Genomic DNA, 25,129 nt, shown 5'->3' with positions numbered 1-25,129 from the left:
ACCAGGAAACATTTGCAAAGATGTATTTTGTAAATGCATGTGTGTATGTGCGTGTGTGTGTGTGCATGCAGTTTATACACACCCCACACACATACATACATGCACACACACCTCCCTGAATCCCTTTCAGTTGCAACATTGTCTTTACAAGTGTTCTACAATACAACTTAGAGTTAACCCTTCTGTAGCACGGAGATGCTGCGCCTCACACCCTTCCAGGCGAAGCTGTTGTTCTTACTCTTGTTTTTCCCTCTTGCCAGGTGCAGCTCATCCACTACAACCATGAGTTATATACAAATGTCACCGAAGCTGCAAAGAGCCCTAATGGATTGGTGGTAGTGTCTATATTTATAAAAGTAAGTGTCTTGCGTTCTTTCATTCTTCTCTTGCCATTCCCAGCTCCGTCCGAATACCAGCTTAGTCTCTGTTGGATCTCAGAAATAACCCAAGAGGTGAGGTCCGTGCCCAAGAAAAGCTGCGGGATGGTGACCTTTATACCCATGAGATTTATGACAAATGAGGCCCCTTTCGGGAAGATGCAAAAATGATGGCTCCATTTCGGAGCTTCAGAGCCTGGGGACCCAGCAGCCTTTGTTCTAGAGAGAAAAGGGGAAGCTGGAGCCAGGAACCGGCTTCAGGCCCCACATCATGCAAAAGGATGCAACAGAAGGGGAGGGGTTGCTCACTGACACGCCACAGCATTATGTTCCTGTCCCTCAGTGGCCCCTTGGAAACAGAGGTGGAAGGGAAATGGGAGATGTCCCTCCCCTCCAGGCACTGCCCTGAGCAGCCCCCTCCACCTTCCCCAAAGTTGCTCTGAACGACACCTCCCATCTTCCGCTCCCTTTCCCTCGTAAGCACCCCTGGCAGAAGTTAAGCAAAGATCACCAAGGCTGACTTACGACATTCTTAGGAGGCTCTACATTTCCCCAACAGTGAATGGCAACAACAGATCTCCAGCCAAGAAAATTCCAGTTTGTTAAAAATCATCATCATCATCATCTTTAACATTTTAACAGATACAGGGGGAAGCAGGTATGCAAATTTAAAAGAAAACGAAAAAAGAAGAAGAAGAAATGTCTTTCCAATTGGAAAACATTTGAGAGAGGAAAAAAAAAACAGCACTGTATGACGGTTCCAAAAGTTGGCAGTCACTGTGCTCGCCGCTTGGGAAGTTTTGGCCAGACCACGAGAGGCCAGACCGGTCAGAGTTTGGAATCTGGCGAATATGATCAGTAGAAATCCAGCATCTGCCACCGGGGGGGTTAACAGAGTTCTCGTGGTGACGTGATCACTGCTCAGGAGACTGGGCACAAGAGCACCCAAGGCCCTACCCCATGTCCTCCCCAAAAGCATCACCCTTTGCAACAGGCTCTTGGCCCTGCCTGGTCCTCCCTGTCCAGAGTCCACACCACCTCCCGAGTTCCTCTCCCTCACAGGGGTCCCATCGGGCCGTTGCGTGGCCTGGGCAGAGCTGCACATTGGCCAGAGGCATCTGCAGCTGTCATTAGCAAAGACAGGAAGGGGCTTTTGGCCAGGAAAGCATATCTTGGGCTGCCATACCTTCTGAATACCTGATGTGACACCCCAAAGGACGTTAGTCCTGGCACAGATCCTGCCAGTCCCTACTCTACACCTCTTGGTATCGTCACAGACCCTGTTATAATGAACAGCAGATTTCTGAATTCCAGGCACTGAGATACTTAACCCTAATAATAAACCTGGGGGCGGGCATCAGTATCCTTATCTTGCAGGTGAGGAAAATGGCCCAGGGAATCTTTAGCATTCCACCCAAGTGCACGTAGCCCAGGTCTTGCTTGACTTTCACACTAATGACCTTACTCACACCCCCAACAGAGCATGGAGAAAGCAACTGAGATGAAGAAGAGAGACCATGACATGTATAAACTTCTTCCCCTATGCCCCTCCCAAGCACAGGGCAAACCCTATATCCCTCGACCAGCCTCAACCATGATGTCGGGACAACAGGTGCATTCATCCTGAGGCGTGCTCCGTGCTGGGAAGCCCGCAGATATGTCACAGAATGGCCTCGAGCGTGTCTAGGAGCTCACCTCCCCCCGTTGGCCTTCCCAGTGCCAGGGTTCTATGTCGGCCATCCTGAGCTGCCCAACACTGCCTGTCCTTTGGCGGGTGCCTCAGCCGAGGCCCCTGCTGGCACCTCACTTTGCTGAAAGCACTTGAGTCAGTGGATGTCACCCCAGAAGCTCAGGCACATTACAGCTGACAGGGTGGTGGATACGCCAGGAAGTCAGCCTCCCCGACAGCAGGCCATGGGCGGGTTTCACAAGCTCTTGCAGGAAGATGACTGACGCAGGTCCCGGCGGCGTCCCAGCGAGCTGTTGAGAAGCACTCATGTCCCCGCCCCTGCAGTCAGTGAAAGGATGGGGACCAGCTCCTGCATCTTCTCAGACCAGTTTGGCCCCCAAGGGATGCTTCCATTCTTTCCCTGAGCAGACCTGAAGCTTTCTCACTGGATCTCAAAATAAGCCACAGCCCTTCTATCTTTGTCCAACATAATCAACTTCCAGATGTTCCACAGTGAGTTATCCAAGCCAAGACTTGTCACTCACTCATCCCAAAACACCAACTGAGTGGGGGGCACAGGCCAGTCGTGTGCTAGGCACGTGCCTAGAAATGAGATGAGCAGAGCCCTTGGCTCTAAGGGCAGCCAGTCTCTGGCGGTCCTCCCCTCCTTCTGATCTTTCTGCCCTCCCCCTTCCCAGCTCGCTGCAGGGTACGCAGGCCCAGAACATGAGAGGCCCTTCCTCTGGGTCAGCTGATCCCTAGAGATGGCACCCTGGCCAAAAACTGAGCCATAAAAGGGTTGGAGTTGTTGGCTAAAATAAGAGAATTGTTTATCTGTGGGTTTTATATATCTCTGTCCCCTCCTAATCCCCCATCTTTCCCATGACCACAGGGAACTGAGATTTGGCCATAATTACTGCTCAATCACACACCATTAACTTCCCACTTAAGCTCACTTATACCAAGTACATACTTTACCCTCCCTCCCATGCCGCCAACACACCAGAGCCCACAAATCATCTGTGTGCACTCTGGAAATTTTTCAGTTATTTTTAATCAACTCAAAAGGGTCCAGTTCCAACATTAGTGCTGTCCGGACTCACCGGCTACCAGGAGCCCAGGCACCCAATTAAGGGGCATGGCAGGTTCCTTACTAGCCATGACAGTCTATTTTTCATGTGAATTGGCACAAACAGGCAGCATCGAGCTGTGTTTTAAATGGCCAAAGAGGAGGTCAAAGGAGAAGCTAAATTTGGCACTGAAGCTTCTGGGGAGCATCAGTGTTTGCTTTGGGACTTTTCTCCATTTGGGGGTGGCTCTGACAAACTCCACTGAGCACTGCCACTCAGCAAGCTCCCCCCCAGTGTGTGTCTCACCACAACACATCCAGGAAACTGTGTGGGAAAGGAGAGACAGATGGAGGGAAAATAAACAGTCTGTGCCTTCTCCAAACTCAAAATTACCTGTTGCTTATCTAATAATAATAATAATCATCTGCTGCAATTTTTCCAACCCTCAGAATAAATCAGTTTTAAAATGCTGTTGTGTCACAGCATCCGATTAGCAGCTGAGGCGTAAATTACTGAGCGGAGCTGAGAGAGGTAGGAGAGAACTGGCTGAGATGAACCCTTGTGCCTTGGAAAAGACTGAGTAGAAGGGAGGCTGTTAAGAAACAGTGTACGCAGTTATGTGGGGGCACACCACAGTCTCCAAATGGTGGTCCTCTGGCTTGAGGACCTCCAGAGGGAATCTGGAGACCTGAGGGCGTGGCCGCAAAATGGGAACCGATCCCTGGACATCTAGTACAATTTTTGGCCCATAATAGGCACTTGGTAAATATTTTTGGATGTATGGGTGCATGGAGAGATGCATGGAGGGAGGGAGGGAGGGAGGGAGGGAGGGAGGGAGGGAGGGAGGGAGGGAGGGATGATTGGTTGACAGATGGTATGGCTTATGATATATTTGATTCATGTAATAATAAGCAGTGATATAAGGTTATTATTTCTTAGAGATTTTTTTCCATCTGATACCTCTATTCTGGGTACTCTTTCTCTCTCACTGTCTACTTAGAGTAACTGTCCTCTTCCTAAAATGTCACTCCCCACCCTCTACTTAAAACTCTTTGTTGGTTCCCTATCCTTAATAGAATGAAGCTTAACTATCCTCCCATGACATTCAAAGCCTGATATGAGCTAGCCTCTGCCTACCTCTCTTGTCTCACCCTCCATCTTCCCCCCCCCCCCCTCAGTAGCAGCTACATGGAAGTACTTGCCTGAGCATAACGAGTTCTCACTCTCTCGTGTCCATATGCACAGATCCTCTGTATGTAATTGTTTCCTCGCCCTTCCTCCTTTACACACTGTACCAGCAAAGCACCTTGTAGTTTCCACCCATCCTTCAAGATCCAGCTCACTCAGCTCCCCAGGTGGGCAGTCCTCCCCTAGTATCATCATGCCTGCAACTCTATCATGGCAATCTTCATGCACTATTACAACTGTTCATCTACTCACCTGTCTTCTTTCTCTAGACTAGGATTTCTTGAGAGTAGAGTGTGTGCATTTAATGTCTGAATTTCCAGCCACCGTGGTGTTTGGCACGTGGTAGGCACTCAATGACTACGAATGAACAAGTGAATGCACAGAGGGAGTGTTTGTTCTGGGATAGCACTGCCCAGTCGTTAATATTTTCTTTTCTCTCCTAGGTTTCTGATTCATCAAACCCATTTCTTAATCGAATGCTCAACAGAGATACTATCACAAGAATAACATATAAAAGTAAGTTTGGTTCGATTTCCTATATAGCAACTATTCTATAAAGGTTAGTCCTGTCTGAAGGCAGAAAGCCAGAACTGATTATCTCAGAGGGCCTCTTTCAGCTTCATGATCCTTTAATTCTCTAGAAAGTCACTCTGGAGAGTCAGGGTTGGCTAAGAAGCAGCTCATTTCAAAAGGACATCCCCGGGGTGCCTTTGTCATCCACGCCTGTCTAAGGCGGTAACGATTATGATGATGACGGTCATCGTTATCCCGTGGATCGGTAATGAGCGGGGGACCCTACTAGCTGACAGACTCCACCATGTCAGCTGGCCACATTGGGGGTTTGCCAATTATGTGACTGGAAAAGCACTTACCAGGTAGTTTGGATCGAACCTCAACATTTCCAGCGCTGGACCAAATCTCCCCGTCCGTGTCGCCGGGTCCCTTTTCGGGCTGAGGCATCTTGCTGCGTTGCCGTATGCGGTCCACTGCTCTCGAGGACTCTGCCCGTTTCTTTGGGTTCCCAGCGTGTTTTATCCCCAGAATCCTTAAGCAGAAAAGGGAGAACGGTGCGAAGTTGAAAGGGGGGGAAGGAAAAAGGTATTACTTCTCCCAAAGCAATCCCAGAAGTTGGGAAAAGTTATAGCTCATGCCGGATGAAGGAAGTAGTACAGAAATAAAATACTTTTTAACTAATTAGGAGGGAGCAGGAAAGTGGGATTCAAGTCCCCACTTGGTCCTTAAGCAAGGAGCTTCTTCAATGTTAACTCTGTTTCTTCATCTGAAAAGTGAAGAAATTGAACTTCCAGTTTCTAGGGTCCTTCTGGGCCTGGGATTTTGAATTAAGCAATAGGTAAATAGTGACTTCACCAAAGTAAAAAGCAGCAGGCCACCATTCTTATACCCACATCCCCTCCGAGTGCCCTTCCGCCACGCGAGGACCTCAACTGTAAGTATCCGCTTCTTCTGCTTCCAGCGGCGATGGGGAAAAGACAGAGTGAATGCTCTCAGGTCTCCCCCTTGGGCTGCTCGAGGGAGAGTATGGAGAACCCTTCCCTCATTCATTCATTCATTCATTCATTCAGAAAACATTTTCTGCACCCCTGCCCATGACAGACACCAGGCGAGGCTCCGGGAATGTAAAGATGGCCTGACCCCAGCCCTCCGCACAAGGTGCTCACTGTTGAGTCACTTCCATACGAAAAGGTTGGGGTGTGAGGCGGTGAATGAACTTGGAGAGTCCCAGGGCACCTAGATGGACATCACCTGAAAGAATGAGTTGTCTCCAAAGCCACCCCAGCCTTCCTCACCAGAGCCCTGCGGGGTCCTCTCCAGGCGCACGCGTGTTGCTCATCTAAGGAAGGCAGTTCGGTCTCGGGTGCAAACAGCACGTTTTATAACTGCCCATAAAATATTATTAGTCTTTTAACTTTTTTGATTAAAAAAGCATGAAAATTAAATAAAATGTTTTCAAATCATCTCAAATTTGCAGTTTAGAGACCGTGAAAAGCCATGAAATCGCACATCAAGCCCCAGCGCGCAATCTAACAGATTGCCGGCTGCGGAGTCAATCATTAGTGGGACTTTCCTCCCCACCCCACCCCCAACTCGTATTAAGTGACGTGGCTGCTGCCGAAAATGAAAGCATCCACGGGGGTCCAAGCTACGGAAGGGTGGCCTTCCTCAAGAACAGGTACCAGGTCTGGCGCAAACAAGGGGCTAGAGAGCCGGCAGGACAGATCTTGCTGGAACCAGTGGCAGAGGGCCACTTTGCGGCTGAGGGCAGTTTCAGCTTCAGCTGTTGGGAATGAAGCGTCCCTGCTGACTGCCACCCCGTCAGCTCCATGGGAACCGAGAACAACAGGCTTTGGCAATAGCTGACGTGGGTAGCAGGGTAAAAACCCAAGACCTTCATTCAGCTGTTCACTCACTCACTCCACAAATATTTATTGAGTGGCTCCTAGGTGCCGCGAAATAGATCAATAGAACATGTTTTCTGTCCACGAGGTCCTCACTCTCTAGGTGAGGAGACAGACAGATCGTAGTGCATTATAGACATTTATGTAACAAGCACAATGTAAAAAATCTAAAGAGAATTCTTTGGGATCATGGAATATCTGCTTAGCATACGTGGCAAGGTTGCACGAAGCAGGTGCCATTTCAATGAGGACTGAATAGATGAATGACTATTTGCTGGGGAAAGAGAGAGGTGAAGAGAGGAGGGGGGGGGAGGGGAGGAAGGCAGGCAGGCTGGAAGGAGGGAAAAAGAAAGGGAAGGAGAACAAACATTCCAAACACAAAGAGCAGCATCCAAATCAAGGAGAGCATTACGAGGACTGTGAAGAGTTCAGAAGGAGGACTGTGCCGTCCTCCGCAGTTCATGGCAGTGCCTGTAGTATAAGTAATAAACATAGGTAGGGCCTGAATTAACGGAGGCAAGAGTGGCCCCTGCCGTAGCAGTGACAGGGCAAAGGGAGTGACAGGAAGAGTGGCTTGTGTCCAGATCTTGAAGGGTCTTGATGCCTTTCGAGAAGTTTAGGCAGAAGACCTAGTTGAAGAAATGCCCTAGAAATGCAAATGGAAGGGAGGGAGAGCAACCCTTCTCCTTCCATCCCTCATAATCTATCTGTCACGGCCAAGGAGAAAGAAAGGGAATGAAAGCAAGATAAAGAGACCCCATATGGGGAGCGGTAACTGCTTTAGGCCTCCTAATCACAGGTATTTGTGCTCTTACACTCTGGGCAATAATGGAGGTGTTCCCGGTAGCACCTTTATCACACGCCACAGGGATAATGATGGTCCTACCAGTGGGAATGGCCTTGACACCGCTATGCCCAGGACACTGTGGCCGAAAGGGATTGATTTGCTCAGCAGGAGAGCACCAGCACTCTTCCATCCGCTCAACTCCCTGAGGCAGCCAGCCTGCGGAAAATGGGCCTGGTGGCAAGTGGGGGATGATCTGAAACAGGAATCATTCACTAGGAAGCCGCCGGTGGGTGGGAAACGCAAGCCCGGAAGCCTCCGCAGAGGCTCTGGAGACATGCTGGCCTTAGCCCCTGAGTGCCAGTGGAGACAACACTGCCCGCTTGGAGTCATCTATCAGAGTCCCCTGCTTCCGTACTTCTAAGTAAGATTAAAAGAAATTGATCCCTGCCCCCACGGCCACCCAACCCCATTACCCAGGGACACCTGACCTCAGCCCCCACTCACTCTCCCAGCGGCCCATTCTGCTGCTGCTACCAGAATCACACCCCAGCATAGCTTCAATTTGCCCCACTCCCTTAGACGTGGTACCCACTCTGCAACGCGCTGAGCATCAGGGGTAAGGAAGCAACCCGAGCGGAGCTCCTTCCCCATCGCAGGCTCTGTGCTGATAGCTTTACGGGCAGCGCCCTCCCTAGTACTCACCTTCACTAGGCACCTGCCTGCGGCAAGTACCCACCTTCAAAGTGGGCCTGAGGGCTATCCCAATAAACAGATGAGCAAACTGAGGCCCGAAGAAGTAGAGCGATTTGGCAAGGACACGCATTTAGTTAGTGGCTGTATAAGTCAGCAACTTCTGCGCAACGAACAAGCATTCAACAAGAAGCACTGATTTCCCCCGTGGCAGCTGCTTGGCCCCCCATGGCTGTTGCTTTTCTGGGCTCAGGTTGATACCCATGGCACATACTTCTCATGGTGGAGGTCAGAAATATGTGATGTTCCTTAAGGCTTCGGCTTGAAACTCACAAACCGTCACTTCTGTCCACTTTTAACTGACCAAAGCAAGAGACATGGCCAAGCCCAACATGGAAACCCACCCGTGGAGGTGGGGGTGAGAAGGGAGTGAACACTTGCTGAACAATAATCTAGCCTTCCATAGTGAGAGAACAAGGATTCAAACACAGGTCCTCCTGGGAACTTTTCTATGCCCTCGCCTTCCCATCATGCTTCCTCTCTAGGGATAGAGAAAACCTTAGCTCTGAGGTCTTAAAACTAGTTGTAATGATGGTACTTTTGCATTGCATGAAACCAGGCAGCATGTTTTTTTCTTAAGTCTAACTTTGGTTCAGTTTCAAGAGCCATCTCCTCGCTTTTTGCATTTGTTTCCACTTGGAAGGGACAGAAACTAACCATTGAACTTGTGGGCACATTGAAAGTTCAGGTTTAGCCCATCCCAAGCTATCTGCAACTCCTGCCTGTGCCCTGGCGTGGGACCACTGGTGGAAGTCAGCGTCATCCAGAAGGACACAGCAGCACTGCCTTCGTTAGCACACAGTTACCTGAGAAGGCATAGACATCTGTCCAGATAGGTCAGTCCTCCCCATCAGTCTGTCTCTTGGAGGCCAGTGTAATGAGAAATCAGTCTAAGACTTTGAGTAGAGAGTGACATGATCTGCTGACAAGGATCAGTCTGGTTGCATATTTGGAAAGAGGCGGTGGAGGAGCAAGGGTCAATGCTGGGAGATAATTGCAACCATCCCAATGATTTGACAGTGTCAATCATGATCCCGGGCCAATGCGAAGGGGGCGGTGAGAAACGATTGGGTATTTTTTGAAGGAAGATCCACGAGATTTCTTGATAGTTTGGATTTACGATGTGAGAGAAAGAGAGGAGTCAAGAATGACTGTGAGGCTTTAGCCTGAGACCTGGAAGGAAGACATTCCCATCAGCAGAGCTGGGGAAGGCTGCGATGAAGCATATTCGTGGGTGCGGAAGGGGATCAGAAGTTTCGAACGTGGTAAGCTTGAGATGTCTATTGGGCATCCAAGAAGAGGTGAGGAGTGGGCAGTTGGATTTATGAGTCTGGATTTCAGGAGAGAGAACTGCAGATATCAATGTGGGAGTCACTGGGATCCAGACGGCATTTAAACCTGGGTGAAATCATGAGTGAGAATAAATAGAGGAGACAGGCAGGACATGTCCTCATTTTTGAAAGAGCAGCTCAACTACCCATGACTTAGGATTGCAAATCATTTCTAAAGATATCTTTTAAATCCCACCCTGGAAGAGGCTCTCGCATGTCTGTCTCATCAACTAGCTGGAGAGGTGCAGGTGAGTGGGAGCAAGCCCGAAGCATGGGGCGGAATCACCACAAAATGGCAACTAGTAGGTTTACAGTCCATTTGCTTGAGTTGGTCACAGATGAGAGGACTAGGAGAAAAAGGAATTGTGCAAAATCGTTCTATTGAGCCAGTTAAGAAAATCAATGCCAGGGAATCAGTAAAAGAAAACAAGAAGGAGAATCTTGCCAAAAGGACTGGAAATTTTGGAAGCCAGATACCATGGTGGTGAAACCACCATACTTACGGAAAGCAATGTGCTCTAGCGAAGAGAGATGGAACGAAGCAGACCTGGGCTCCCGGCTCTACCACTTCCTTGGCTGTGTGACTTCAGGCAAGTTTCTTAACGACTCTGAAATCATGATTTCCTCAAGAGTAAAATGAGAATAGTCACGCTGATGTTGAGAGGGTTAGGGTCAGGATTAAGCAAGGTAATCAGTCAGCTGCCTAGACAATGACTGGTGTAAATGAGGTGCATTATTTTATGCTTTCCTAAATCGTCCAAAGGTAGATGGTGATCAAATCCAGCTTCCTGAAGATAGGTCACTAGAATGCCAAATAAAAACTACGTTCGCAGTGAATACAATACTGGGCACACAACGCGGCTTACTTTAAATAACACACATCTCCCGCATATGAACCCATGCAGTGGATAGTAATGGCCTAGTGAAGTTCTGCTTTCCCTGGAAGCTTAGATTTCATATGTCTGAGCAAATCTTATAAAACACTCTCACGAACCCAGACCGACAATGGAAAAGACCAGCCAGAATTAATTTCTGGCTGAATTTAGAAAGTCTTCTAAAGAAAATCCATTTTATTAAAGTTAAATTCCCCTTCAATAGACTGAGGGTCAAGACTGAAATCATGACATTGAAAGATGGATTTTCTGAATGGATTTTCTGGAGGAGATATCAGTAATTTACTCGAAGTATTTTAATTTTTAATGTGGTATATTGCAAGAATGCCAATATCCCTCCATTTTCCTTGTGTTAAATAATTAGCAGCCGCAGAGCACTGATTGCATAAAAGGTAACGTTCCTATCATTTTAGTATCCACCTGATTGCCTCGAGCTGGCTTTATTTTTTTTAAAGAGATTTTATGATATTTTCAAGGGTGAAACCAGTAACTAATGGAGTGCAAAGAGCTTTCTTAAATGGGGAATAGGGAGTAGTTATCAGAACATTACATTTAAATGAAGGCTTTCTTCTGATGTCCTAGGACAGTGTATCATTTCGGTGGCTTCGTTCTCTTTCAATTTCACGTACGCCGTTCATTTCGTAGTCTGTAAATACAGCGGTGAACTTCAGCCCGATAAGGATCCAAAAGATCCCAGATTCCAAATTTAAAAAGATCCTGCTCTTGTCTTAATATATTCCCTCCAAGGAAATAAGAGAGACACACAACCAAAGGCACGCGGGGGAGAGATTTTAAACGTGTTTTTGACGCACCGTATGAGCCCCTTAAAACATTTTTTTTTTTTCTGTCTTTCCTCTTTTTATAACTTTGCTTTGGCCCCCTGGCCTGGCCCCGGCTAAAAGACAAGTGCATGGGCAAGGACAGAGCAGCTTGTCACTGCCGTATACCTCTCAGGTCCTGGGAAGTGTTCCGAGCACCCACTCCTCCGAGGGACGCCGTGCTCGCTGTGACAAAGTATCACCGGGGAGTTTAAGCATGTTGTTTCTGCCGCCTTTCTCTAATGCTTAATTGAACCTGCACTTTCCTTTCCAAAGAATGGCTTTGGACATGTTTTCACAGAATGAGATATACAGCAACCGCTTGCCATGTTGCCAGCTAAGGAGGACCTTCAGGAAAGGAGGGACAGGAAAGGAGGGGCTTCCCTCCATGAATCCAATTCTCCTGTTTTTCACCGATTGTTTGTATACGACAGAAAAATCATATTACTTTATTCTTTTGGTGATTGCCTTTCTTCAATTCACTTGGATTTGCCTCAAATTACAAGAGGAAATGTCATTCCACATGAGAAAATTGCCACATGGTTCCGTATTGATCAGAAGCAAGCCCGGCATCGATCTCTGGAACCGCCGTGTCTTCTGCTCATTGGTGCCGCTCTCTCTGAATGGGAACTTCGTACGCGGGGAGCCGGGCGATGTTAAATCTCTCAGTGGTTCACATAAGTAAACACGACACGTTTAACACAGGCTGCCATTGAGCTCAGACGAACGGACAGATTCCCCCACTATGCAGCTCTAGACACGTCGTCGTAGTATGATTTTCTTATTTAAAAAAAGAAGAAGAAATGGGGCGCCTGGGTGGCTCAGTTGGTTAAGTGCCTGCCTTCAGCTCAGGTCCTGATCTCGGGGTTCTGGGATCAAGCCCCATGTCAGGGCTCTCTGCTCGGTGGGGAGTCTTCTTCTCCTCCTCCCTCTGCCCCTCCACCCTGCTTGTTCTCTCTCTCTCTCTGTCAAATAAATAAATAAAATCTTAAAAAAAGAAGAAGAAGAAAAAGTCATGAGAGTTGTATCCATCACTGAGAACTCAGTATAAATCACAGATTCAGCAAGAGCATGTCATAAAATTAAAAGCACATCTGTCAACTTCTCCAGTCTTTTGAAAGAATAAAACTGGGCTACGAGCCGCACACAACTGTTCTCTCCCTACTGATTCTCCCAGAGATGGAGCCCGCGCATAAAGATTTACAGAAGTCGGACAGGCCGACAATAAATTTGTCTAGATAAGTTTATGTTGAAGGATATGGGGGGTTCATGGACTTTTTTCACCTGAAGATGACTTGAGCAATTATCCAGAACAGTCTGGTGCCCACAGGACACCACTGAAGCTCAGATGAAGAGAGACTCCCCCACGTAGCCACAAAGCAAGAGGAAGTTCCAGGCAAAGCCACAACTGGAACTGAGACTCGGATTCAGATTCTTGCTTGAAGTTCAGGGCTTTGCCCCCTATAAGCTACATTCTCATAGGACAATTGGATAGATAGAAGATAGGTGGATGGAAAGATGATAAGAAAAGATAAGACAGAAAAATGGGGGGGAAATTAGAAAGAAAGAAATCCTCTCTTTAAACATGAAAATTTATTTGAACTTCTTCCATCCCTGCCTTTCAATAAATATCCTTAAACCAAACGGACCGCCCCCACTGGCCTCTGAGCTTCCCCTCAAATCTGTATCTCTCTATCCATAAACAACCCTGACCTCTAGATCTTTGCCGTCCTTACTAATGAGTCCATCAATCTGTGAGAGTTTTGTGAGCAGAACCCAACACCCAGCGCATTCGTTCTTAGCCTCCTTTCTGTCTCAGAACGCAGAGGATAACAGTGACACGTACACGCTGGCAGTTTTTCTCAGGCAGCTGCATAGACGGCGGGATTAGGCAATACTTCGTTCCCAACCTGGTTAGCCATACAGTGCACCCCGGTGTTCCTTGACACCAGGGCTGGAAACTGCTGGGTTTGCCCATATACTTTTCTTGGCTTCCCTGGCCTTTATCTCGGCAAATACACTGAGCAAGTCTCCATGGGGAGAACAGAAGATGTAAAAAGGTGGCCTGTGGTCCTCAAATTCCAATCCCTAAAAGCTAGAACACTGACTTAATGGCAGCCTGAGGCAGAGTGGGGAAGTCGTGAGGACAAACATTACACGTTGAATGCACACTAATCTCAGCCGTGTAAACACAGCAGTGTCACTAGATGTGCTTGGTGTAGGAACACGGTGATGCCAGACGGGGACAGGCACCAGTCTCACTCCCGCCCTGATCTCTTGGGGGAGCTGTATATGCGGGGAGGAGCGGGCAGCATGTATTTAAGCTGGTGGTATGGACTGGAGCCTCAGAGATCTTTCCCCATCACCCGACAAATGATGTTGCCTCTTCTTCCTTTAGTTTCTACCCAGCACCATCGCCAGGTGGAGCTGCTGGGCAGAAACTGTCTTAGTGATTCATCTAGTCAGTGTTCCCCGAGCACCCACTACGTGGTGGGCCCCAGGCCCAGCCTGGGGATTCAGAGATCAAAGACAGAAGCCCTTCTTCCAAAGGCTCACAGGTTGGTGGGGACATTTAATTAGTAAGCTATTATTGGCAAACTGATTCAATAAATACGGTGAGAAAGGAAGGCCCTAACCCAGCTGGGGAGAGCCGGGAGACCTCAGGGAGGTCAAGCGGTGCTTATCCCAGGGAAGACGCCATCCCGGACAAGGAAGGGGGTGCCATTAATGCTACCCAGTGCTGTATGCTGGGCCCTGTGCCAAGTACGGATCTTCTTTAACTTACTGTGGGGTTACGTTTGATAAACCCATCAAAAGTTGAAAATATCCTAGGTGAAAAATGCACTCCATACACCTCGCCTACTGAACGACATAGCTCAGCCTAGCTGACCTCACACGTGTTCGGAACACTTACGTCAGCCTACGGTTGGGCAAAATCGCCTAACACACAGCCTGTTGTATAATGAAGCGTTGATTATCTCATGTAGTTTATTGAGTACTGCGCTGAAAGTGAGAAACAGAACGTAGACGGCTGTGCGTGGGTGCAGCATGGCTGGAGGTTACCGGCTGTTGACCCTCGCGATCCGGGGGCTCCCAGGGAGCTTCGGCTCGTAGCCCAGCATCACGGGAGAGGATCCTGCTGCGTGTCACTGGCCCGGGAAAAAATCCAAATTCACAGTTCTACTGAATGAGTATTGCTTTCACACCAATATAAAGTCGAAAAATCATAAATTGAACCATCCCAAGTGGGGGACCATCTGTACTTGAAAAGTATCATCGGTTCGTTAAACAACTCGGAGGCAAGCGCTCTGTCTCCGTCCGTTGGGGCCGCTCTCATACACCACCATTGAAGGGCGGCTTGCGAGCTGCGGGAATTTACTTCTGCCAGCTCCGGAGGCTGAAATTCTGAGATCGGGGTGCCAGCGGGGCTGGGTTGTGGCGAGGGCCGTCTCCCGGCTTGCGGAAATCTTGCATCTTCACAAGGATGAAGGGATGAGAGCGCTCTCTGGGGTCCCTTTTATAAGGGCGCTAATTATCTCCCCAAAGCCCTTCCTCCTAATACCGTCACATCAGGGGTTAAGACTTCAACATACGAATTTAGGGGGGGACACATGCATTCGGTCCTATGGCCACCCCAACCGTCTGCGTACTAATGTGGTTTGTTACCTGCTCATCCAAGGGCACCCGGGAGGTGAGAGTGTCAGCATTCAAACTCAGGTCTGAGTCCAATGCTCACACTCTTCACACTGGGTCTTCCCAAGTTCTGTAGCATGAGGAAATAAAAAGGATGGAAAGGTGGGTCACCAGGCTGCCTCAGTCGGTAGAGCCCGTGACTCTTGATCTCGGGGTTGTGAGTTCGAGCCCCACATGGGTGTAGAGATTACTTAAAAATAAAATCTTTTAAAAAAAAGGGGGGGTCAAAAGGTGAAGCATGAGTCTGCGAGATTTCATGGAAAGAACCAAGTGGTGAATGAGGCTCGTGGGAGGGGGAACTGGCCGCAAGCCGCCCGAGTCCTCCGACGGAGTGTTGCATCTCTTGGGGGATGTGGGCGAAGGGGAATCTCCTGGCGGGACCCCGGCAGGTGGAGTCTGGGATACGGGCACAGCAGTGTTTGGGAAGCACGCTGTTACCCTACTGTGTGGGTTACATCCCTGAACATAGCGTCTTGCTCCTCACCTGCCCCCCCACCCACTCACACACACCAACACTTTCCTCGAATATGGATGCGACCCAGAGGCTGCTTCTGGTTTCAGAGAAACATAAATGTTCTTTTCCTTTATTCCAGGCATGCCTGGAATGCCCCTTGTTCCCCTGCCTCCTTCCTTCCCTCCTCCCCACCACGCCAAATAAAATAAAATACAATAAGAGCAGCATGCTAGAGTACCCAATATGCTCTGCGTGCAAGCTTGGTTAAACAAATCACATTGACCTTTAATAAAGATGTGCCGGATGCTTCCTTCTCTCATTCAATATGTTAATCTTCGGGCCAAGCTGCCAGCAGAGCAGGCACCATGAAGTGCAGACCTGATCTTGCTACTCCCCGGCCTTAAACCCTTCAGTGGCTCCGCATTGCCTGCAGGAGGAAGCCCGAACTCCCAACAGCGCAGAGGAGGACCTCCCGGGTGTGGCCTGCGCCCTGCGCACCACTGGCTTCATTTCACGCAACACCCTTCCCCCCCCACCCCTGCAGCTCCCCAGCACTCCGGCCCTCAGCCGGTGTGCCTCCCTCTCTCCATCCTCTGTTCCTTCCCTGGCAGAAACGTCTACGGTGCCCTTGACAGCCACGCTGCCAGCCACACACTGATTACCTCCTGTCGTTCAAAATGCAGTTCAGGTCAGCTCCTCGATTAATACTCTCCTGAGGCCCACCCCCCCAGGCAAAACTGACAGCCTCTCAATGTAGCCAGCACAGATACATGTCGCTCTCCCTGTGGCTCCTCGCTGCAGTCACTTCGTTACATCCTGCTCACCTACACCGAGCTTAGCGCTTGACATACATTAGGGCTTAAGACGCAGAGCCACGTGGTGGCTAGTCAACAGAAGCTTGTTGTGTCGGCGCCTGATGTGACTCCCACGGTGTGTGCTCTGAACACCGTGGCTCGGTAGGGAAGCATCTGACCCCACAGGCCAGAGTGCAGACCCCCAGGGCAGCCGTATTCCAACCCCTGTGTCTCTCCCGGGCTGGTCTGGATTCCCTCCTGTTTGGGTTGGAGGGTGGACACACTTAAATGCAAATTGAAAGAAAGGCCTAGGGTTGGCCTCCAAATCCAGCTTGACCACTCTGTCTGTCTCGTGGAGATGTTCTGTGCCCCCCGCAGGGTAGTCAGAGGCCGGGAGGAGCAGCTGGGGACAGAGCAGGCGGACAGTGGTTTTATTTACATCATTCCAAACCACTGGATCAGTTGATCTGTTCTTAATTCCGTTGACGAGCGGAGGAGCACTGAAATTCAAGTTCCCTTGGCAGAGAGGACTCTTTTTTATCAGAGAAACTTGAGTGAGCAATTTCTGGAGGAAGAGATGGGAAAGGAAGGGGGGACTTTGCCCAGGAAAATGGATTCGCCTCCCTGATACTGAGGATCAGAAGGTAGGAACGGGCCTGGCCAAGGTGCACTCATCACCACGTGAGAGAAGAGGCTGCATTTATTTACTTGGCCATTTGTGGTCTGTCTCGTCAATAGAATGAGGGTGGGCACCGCATCTATCTTGTTCACTGCTCTCTCCCCAGGCCCTCCCTCACCCTCTGCCCAGCACAGCTGGTGCTTACTGAACATTTGCTGAGTGAATGAATGCCTTTGGGCCGGAAGTCAGGAGAGCTGGGTTCCAGTTCCCATTCAGTAGTCACCAGCCAGCTCTGTGACCTTGGGCAGGTTACTGTGCCTCTCTGATCTTGCCAATGGGGATGTTATTATCTGCCTGACCAATCTTCTAGGTTATTGTGAGGTTCCAGCTCTATGTGAAAGTCCTTTTGTACCATTATACGTGCATAGTCCTAAACCTGAGAGGTCATGTCAACCGCTGAAGAATTAGTCCTTTTCCATGGAGAGTTGAAAACATGATGAGAGAATCTAGGAGGAAAGGAGAAACCAAGCTCTTCCCTCCACCTGCCAGGTACTGGGTTCCCCGGGCCTTCTGGACCGGCCACAGTGATGGACACTCATGACAAACTGGGGGTGCAAGACCCCTAGAGACTTAGATCTGGAATCACCAGGACACAGAGGGCAATGGAAGCCATGGATGTAGATGGGCTTCTCACTGTAGTGTGAGGAAGGGAAAAAAAAAAGAAGTCTTGGACTTGTCCCCAGTAAATGTCAACACCAAGAGTAGCAGGTGGAGAATCAGGAGCCAGCAACAGAACCTGAAAAAGAAAGGCCAGAAAAATAGGAATACCAAGCATCATGTTTTGGAAGCTGGGAGAAGAGAAGAAGCATGTGCAGAAAGAAGGGGAGGGATCCTAGAGAGAGGAGGAGGGAGAGAGAGGTTCATTAGAATTTGTGGGTATCTGAAAACTTCAGTACATTACAGTGTTTACAAAAATACAACCAATGCATTGAAATTAAAAATCAGAATGAAATAAACCAAACGCTCATGGCCACTGTTTCAGATGACCACGGTATTGATTATCCTCTTGTTTTCTCTCCTTTTTCCATACAGTCTGATATGCATGTATGTCATTTTTATAACTGAAAAAGCATATTTGAGAGTAAAATACATATGAATGTGACTACCTCAAATAGGTGTAAAAAGAGAAGAGGCTACGTGCATGGGCGCAATAAGGAAGAGGCCCACAAAAGTGAAATCAGTCGTTGGACTTAACTGTTGACTCTCATGGTAGATTTGGCCTGATTTGCTTCTCTTTCTAAAAGTGTTTTCTTAATGTTCTTTTAATTAAGCAATGTTAATAAAGAAGAATGGCGACCAGGCAATGTTTCAGTCAGCCCTGAAGCCTTTAACTGTGTATTTCATTATGACTATAATGCTAGGTCTCGGGGACCATAAGCAAGGACTTGGTTCATTCTTGTGCCCTCGTGGTAGACCACACTTCTGTTCGCCAACATTCAGTGCCCAATCCTGCCAGAGAAATGCGCTTCCTTGAATCCCTGATGGCAGTCTTGGCCATGTTACCTCTTTGGCTACCAAAATGTGAGCAGAAGTGACATGTGCCCCTTCTGGGATGGGAGATTTAAGAGCCAACATATGCTTCATTTTGGTTGCTTTCTATCATTGCTACTCATAAGGGTCTAGATGGCAGCTGCTGTCAGGGCCTGAGTCCCAGAGTGTGGACAGCAATGGCATGGAGGAAGGCTCCCAGCCAACCTAGGATGAACAAGTACGTGAGCAAGAAATAAGCCTTTGTTGTTGAAAATAACTGAGATTAGGGCAGGGGGGCTGCTCATTTTTGTAGCCTGTCCTGGCAGATATGGTCTTCTGAAATCTGAAAAGAAAAAGAAATTATCAGCAACCCCAGCACGTTCTCAAGAAACCGAACTCTTAAGTCTTTCTCGTTTCCTTCTCTAGATGATGCATATTTACTACAGGGACTTAACATAGAGGAACTATATCCAGAGACCTCTAGTTTCATTACGTATGATGGCTCGATGACTATCCCACCCTGCTATGAGACGGCGAGTTGGATAATAATGAACAAACCTGTCTATATAACCAGGATGCAGGTGAGCTTTTCTGCGGACTTTTAGCTAATGGGGAAGATGACGTCAAGACTGGCTGAGTTTGTGGAGTGCCTGTTGATTAGTTTGCTAGGACTGCTTTGACAAAGTGTAACATAAACTCCATGGCTTAAACGGCAAAAATGTACTGCCTCCCTGCTCTGGAGTCTATAAATCCAAGATCAAGGTGTCAGCAGGGTTGGCCCCTTCTCAGCAATGTAAGGAAGAATCTATTACACACCTATCCTTCTGGTGGGTGGCCAGCAACCTTGGTGTTCCTTGGCTCTTAGAAACCCTGCCACTCTGCCTTTATCTTTATGTGGCGTTCTTCCTCTGTGTCTCTGCCCAAATCCCCTTTTTTATAAGGACACCTGTGTCACCCCGAATTAGGGCCCACCCTAAAGACCTCATCTTAACTAATTACACCTGCGATGACCCTATTTCCAAATCAGGTCACATGCAGAGGTACTGGGGGGCTAGGACTTCGATTTATGAATTCTGGGGGTCCACAGTTGAAATCACCACACCTGTGCTTGAAAACCCAGCATCTGAAAAGGCTTAACGTGAACAAAGTGTAGAAGCATCCCACGTGTCTGAATGAGAAAAGACAGCAAGGTTAGTTCCCAACGTGCACGCCGCAGTCATGATGTTCAAACAGCAAGTGAGCAAAGTGGGTGGTGTGTCCAAATACGTTGGACAAGCTGGAGTTTTAAAAAGCTTACTAGGGGCGCCTGGATGGCTCAGGCAGTTAAGCATCCGACTCTAGATCTCAGCCCAAATCTCAATCTCACGGTCGTGAGTTCAAGCCCCGTGTTGGGTTGGGCTCCATGCTCGGTGTGGAGCCTACATTAAAAAAAAAAAAAAGTTAAATAGATTTCCTTACTGGGAAACTTGTCAGGGCCTTTAAATTGATAATACGTGTGTCAGTCTCCAAGAGGAGCGTTTCACAAACTGTCGAAATGTGAAGTATTTTTTAGAGCATCTCAGGGGCTAGTATGGCCCTGAGCTGCCTGAGAACCAGGGCTGAGCACCGGCTGCCAGCTTTGCCATTGGCTCTCTGTGCTCTCCCGCAGCTGTCACCCCCACTTATGTGGAACAAATGCTCCTCCCCTTTATAATGAAGGAGTATATCACATCCACCCCAGTTCCAGAATTTCTATGATCGTCTATTAAAACTAGAAAGGAAGATGAGCAAAGGAAGCAGAATCCAATCTCCTTGATGGGATACGTACTCACCACCCAACAACCTGAACCATTTGAAGTCTCCAATCCTGTCTGTGTTGATGGGGATTCTTTTGGTGACAAGCCACCCCTTCCAGATCCCTTACTTAGAAAAAAGGTGGTATTCAAGAGATATTGAGATCAGAAATCAATGTCAGGAATTCCCGAGAAGTCTGTCCTCTCTGTTCTCTTTAGTTTCTTACTGCACGTCCGTTTTGTTCTTCTTTCCTGTTAGAGACAGGAAGGTCTTCCTTTGCTTCGCAGTCCTGGGCTGGAACATGGCAGAAAGGGCTGTAGTCCAGCCACCCAGTCCCCATAGTCACAGAGAAGGAACCAAATTGATCGAGCTTAATTTAGCTTGGACCCCTGGATCAATCACTACGGTTTGGAGAACACCCATGGGGGAGGGAATAACTCCCTGAATTACTGGAAGTTACAGAACCACAAGGTGTCAGAGGACAAAGGGACCCTGGAGAACAACTAGATGGGTTTCCTCCTTTGACAGATGGTGTGTTTGAGCTTAAGAGAGAGCAGAGGACTTGCTCAGAGATATGCGTGACCTGGTGAGGTAGAAGCAAGGCTCGCTCCGTGCACGGAGGCATCAGGGGGCCGGCAGCACACCTGAATCCGTGAAACAGGGTCTCTGCAGGGCTCAGGGCAGACTGACCCAGTCAGGACTGCCTGGCTCGGGCACGGTGTACACAGTCCCACTCCTTCTCTAGCGCATTTAGGATGGTAGGTGGGACTCCGATGTGTCTCTCTCTGCAGATGCATTCCTTACGCCTGCTCAGCCAGAATCAGCCATCCCAGATCTTTCTGAGCATGAGTGACAACTTCAGGCCTGTGCAGCCCCTCAACAACCGCTGCATTCGTACCAACATCAACTTCAGTTTACAGGGGAAGGACTGTCCGAACAACCGGGCCCAGAAGCTTCAGTATAGAGGTGGGTGCGCTGGCTCGGAGGGCACGGGCCCAAGCCGGGGCTCAGGCATCTCATCAGAATCAGGATCACAAATGACAATGAGACCACGCCCTTCCATTTGTATGGTGCCTTCCCATTGGTAGAACTTCTGTATCATTCGAGATAAACAGACATAGAGATAGACATACAGAGATAGAAATGGGGAGGGGGTGTCAAACCTTCGGATCCCTTCTGGTTCAAACAAGACAGCCTTTAAAAAAAAAAAAAAGGAAGAAGGGAGGGAGGGAGGGCAAGAAAGCAGGAAGCCAGGAGGGAAGGAGGAAGGGAAGGGAGTTTTATTGGAGCCCAAGTTTGGACAGCTGCCTGTGATACGCAGTCTTCACAAGGAAGAAAGTGCTCCCATGAAGGAATATTTGGTGTTAGGTTATGTACACTATTTTTGCATAAGTAGTTACCTGAATCATGACATTAAGGACATTTCAGAAAGTTGCAGACCTCTTCGTAAGCCTCTAGTATGTACAGCACCCTAGGGCTTTCAACTGATGCGAGCCAGGGAGGTATTTTCCTTTTTCTTTTTCTTTACATTTTTATTTAAACTCCAGTTAGTTAACATACAGTGTGGTATTTGTTTCAGGTGTATAATATAGTGATTCAACCCTTCCATACATCACCTGGTGCTCACCATGACAAGTGCACCCCTTAATCCCCATCGCCTAGTTCACCCATCCCCCACCCACCTCCCCTCTGGTAATCATCAGTTTGTTCTCTGTAGTTAAAGAGACTGTTTCTTGGTTTGCCTTTCTCTCTCTTTTTTCTCCTTTGCTCGTTTGTTTTGTTTCTTAAATTCCACATATGAGTGAAATCATATGGTATTTGTCTTTCTCTGACTGATTTCACTTAGCATAAGACAGCATTTTTATTGCCATTGTACCCAAGGGCCCAGAGAGGCTGATTTTCCAATGTTATCTGTTAGACCAGGACAGCAAGAAGCATTCAAGCTTTTAGCTATGTGCACAATGGACCCCCACCCCTTTTCTCCCAAAAGGGGAGCAAATACTCTGGATGCCGGGCCATTGGGATCCAATGAGGTAACACGTGTGAGCACATCTTTTTCTGGTGCTATGTCCCTAGAGGTGACTATTACCCCTACTAAAGGAGACATTTAAGATGACTCCTGCCTCCTGTAACCCTCTCACCCACATCCAGGTCTCTCTCTTTTCCTACACATGCTAAGTATCTGTTGATTGCTGTGATAAACCCTCAACATGGAAAGGAAGATGGAGGCAGAACGGGGTCATGGAGATGTCTTCAACAAGGAATCCACACACCTGAGCTCCTGGTCTGGTTCTGTCATTACCAAGCCATGTAAACCCAGCCAAGTCATTTCCCCTCTAGACCTGGCTTCTTTCATGACAGTCTCTATAGCATCTATTTCATGACTAGTGAGGAGCAAATGAGAGCCCTTTGTAGCAATAACATGCCACCCAAATGTGGGGACTATGGATGTTACCAGGCAGCTGCCCCTTGATCCCCCACTTCATGTCTCCTACTTCCCCCCCATCTCCTTCTTTCTTTTTTTCTCTGTCAGATACACGCAAAGTGTCAAAACTATAATTTTCTGTTCCCTTCCCGCCAGAACTACCAGAAAAATACTCCATTCGTTGAGCCTTCCCTTTATTCAACACGTAGTTATAATGTGCCTGCTGTGTGCCAGGCACTTAGCTAGGTGATGGGAATATGGTGGTGATGAAGACAGATAGGGCTCCATCCACGCAGAGCTTACAGTCTAGAGCAGAGGTTGCAAACTTTCTGCATGGCCGATTAGTAAATTCTTTAGGCTTTTGAGTCACAGAGTCTCTGCTACACTCTTATGTTGTCGAGTGAAAGCAGCCATAGACAATATGTAAATGATTGGTTGTGGCCATGTTTCAATAAAACTTTATAGACAAAAACAGACCACAAGCTATATTTGGCCTGTGGGCTGTCATTTGCCCACCCCTCGTCTCAAGCGCTGGCATCCACTGGAACTTTCTTCAACTCTGGAAATATTCTGTATCTGCCTGGTTCAGTATGGTAGCTACTAGCCACATGTGGCTATCAGACATCTGGAGTGTGCTTAGTCCAACAAGACAACTAAATTTTTAGTTTTCATTTTAATTAATTTGAATGTATGGTAGCCACATGTGACTGGTAACAACCCTCTGGGACAGCTTGGGCCTAGAGGTTTATGAGAAAGCAGAGGGGTGGTCAGGATACATATATACAATTTACAGAACTGCCCCTTCCCCTTTGGAGTAAGCCCCCCAAACTTTGTGTGCCTTAATTCAACTCTACCTCATTTTGTGTTGTTTGTGTGTGTGTGTTTTCCTTTCTCTCTCTTTCCAGTAAATGAATGGCTCCTCAAGTAGGGAACAAGGCCAAGAAGAATCTCAAGAAGAAATGCTACAACTGTGAATTGATGTAACCTAGAATGCCCCCTTCTTTCTTCTCTCTCCCTCTCTCCCTCAAGCCTCATTCACTCTTTGGATTGGCCCTTTCTTCATGAAAAGTGTCTGCAAAACCATGGCAGAGGAACACATCTCTTCCACACACTCACCGACACACACACACACATAAGCACTCGCGCACACACATGTGAACACATGCAAACAAATCTACACATAGACACACTCACATGGCCTCCAAGATGGAAAGTCAAGTTTCAGAAAAAACAGGCTCGTTCCTAAGAGGTCTTAGAAGAAAATAACCAGTTAACCTGATTACAATTTTGATACTGTTTTCCTGAACTAATAAACCTACCCAATGAGACTTTTCAGCCTTTGTACATACAAAATTCTTCCAAAAGAGAGAGAGGAGAAAACACAGCTCCGACAGCATCAAGCGGACTTTGTTCTTGGCATCAAGTTATCTCGGGTGGTGTCCTAGGATCCTCTGAGGGTGCTGGTGACAGGTGAACCAGGACAAATTTGGCCAAGGACACTTATTTCTAGATTGTGATTCTTCTGTTTACTCAAAAAAATTCAAAAAGAAAAGGACAGACCTTGAAGAGATACACATTGTATATATATCACTGCAGACTATAAAGAAATGGAATTATTTCCCCTCTGTCACATATCTGTAGTAGGATTTGCCAAGATCAGAATCGATCCATTCACTGTTTCTTGTTTTCCAAAGGTCATACATTGTGTTTGGTTATTGTTAACAGCTCAATAAATGTGTTTAACGAGTTAATTTCATTTTTCTGCCTTTGGTCTGTTCTCCTTCCTTACAGGCGAAGCCTGCCTCCATTGCAACTGCATTCTTTGATTTCACTTGTTCCTTCATCTCTATGTTCTGTTCATTTGCAGCCAGTTTTGACTGAGTTTGTGGCAATCAGGAATGCATTTGCTAAGCAAGTATAACTTTAATTCCACTCCATGGCTCAATCATTCATACAAGGTGAGCTTCAGCCTGAGATAGCAGGCGACAGATTTCTTGCATTTCTCAAAACTGCCATCCCCCCTGTGATACTCCCTTGAAGGAATGCATTTTGCCTTGTAAATTCCTGGGAAGGGGGTGTCTTTTCTCTCCAGGTGCAGCCGGATCTCACAAAATACAAACGAATGCCTTTCTTTCCTTGTTTATAATGGTCACTCACTGTGTTTGGTTACTGTCAAGAAATCAATAAATGTGTTTAACAAGTTAGCCGGTACCCCTGTCTGCATTTATTGAGAAGGAGAATGCTCCCTGCTGAGGCCTCTGAGTCCTGCTGTGTCCACAAGCCATTGCAACTGTGGCCGGCAGGGCCGTGGAGCCACCGGAGCCGCCCGGCTGGCCATTCCCAGAGCCAGGTAATTAACACCCTGGTGAGAAAACATATAGGCTTAGCTGCTGGAAGGGAAGATTGGGATGTTCGTTCAGTGGCCAAATTAAAAGTAACTTTCGTCTCTCTTTTCTGTCGCGGTCCCCAGAAAGAGGGACACGCACAGGCACACAGGGTCTGTTAGCTGTATTGATGATGAAAAAAAAAATGATCAAACAG

At 47.9% G+C, this 25,129-nt stretch overlaps 1 protein-coding gene across 1 annotated transcript in view; it reads left to right on the top strand.

Moving 5' to 3' along the window:
* The window catches only part of CA10 (carbonic anhydrase 10 (inactive)), a 478,349-nt gene extending 453,557 nt beyond the window's left edge, over nt 1-24,792 (top strand). The window contains exons 5-9 of the mRNA XM_087854513.1: nt 261-356; nt 4,748-4,820; nt 18,817-18,971; nt 20,955-21,129; nt 23,494-24,792. Coding sequence (XP_087710639.1) covers nt 261-356; nt 4,748-4,820; nt 18,817-18,971; nt 20,955-21,129; nt 23,494-23,516 — 522 coding nt within the window. The 3' untranslated portion in view covers nt 23,517-24,792. The remainder of the gene's footprint in view (nt 1-260; nt 357-4,747; nt 4,821-18,816; nt 18,972-20,954; nt 21,130-23,493) is intronic.
* Nucleotides 24,793-25,129: the final 337 nt, after the last annotated feature.

This window comes from Ursus americanus, chromosome 23 (assembly GCF_024610735.1).
Source record: "Ursus americanus isolate L20-20 chromosome 23, mUrsAme1.1.p, whole genome shotgun sequence".
In the NCBI taxonomy this organism is placed as follows: Eukaryota; Metazoa; Chordata; class Mammalia; order Carnivora; family Ursidae; genus Ursus; species Ursus americanus.
The sequence above is the reverse complement of the archived record's forward strand: the minus strand, read 5'-3'. Positions and strand labels throughout refer to the sequence as shown.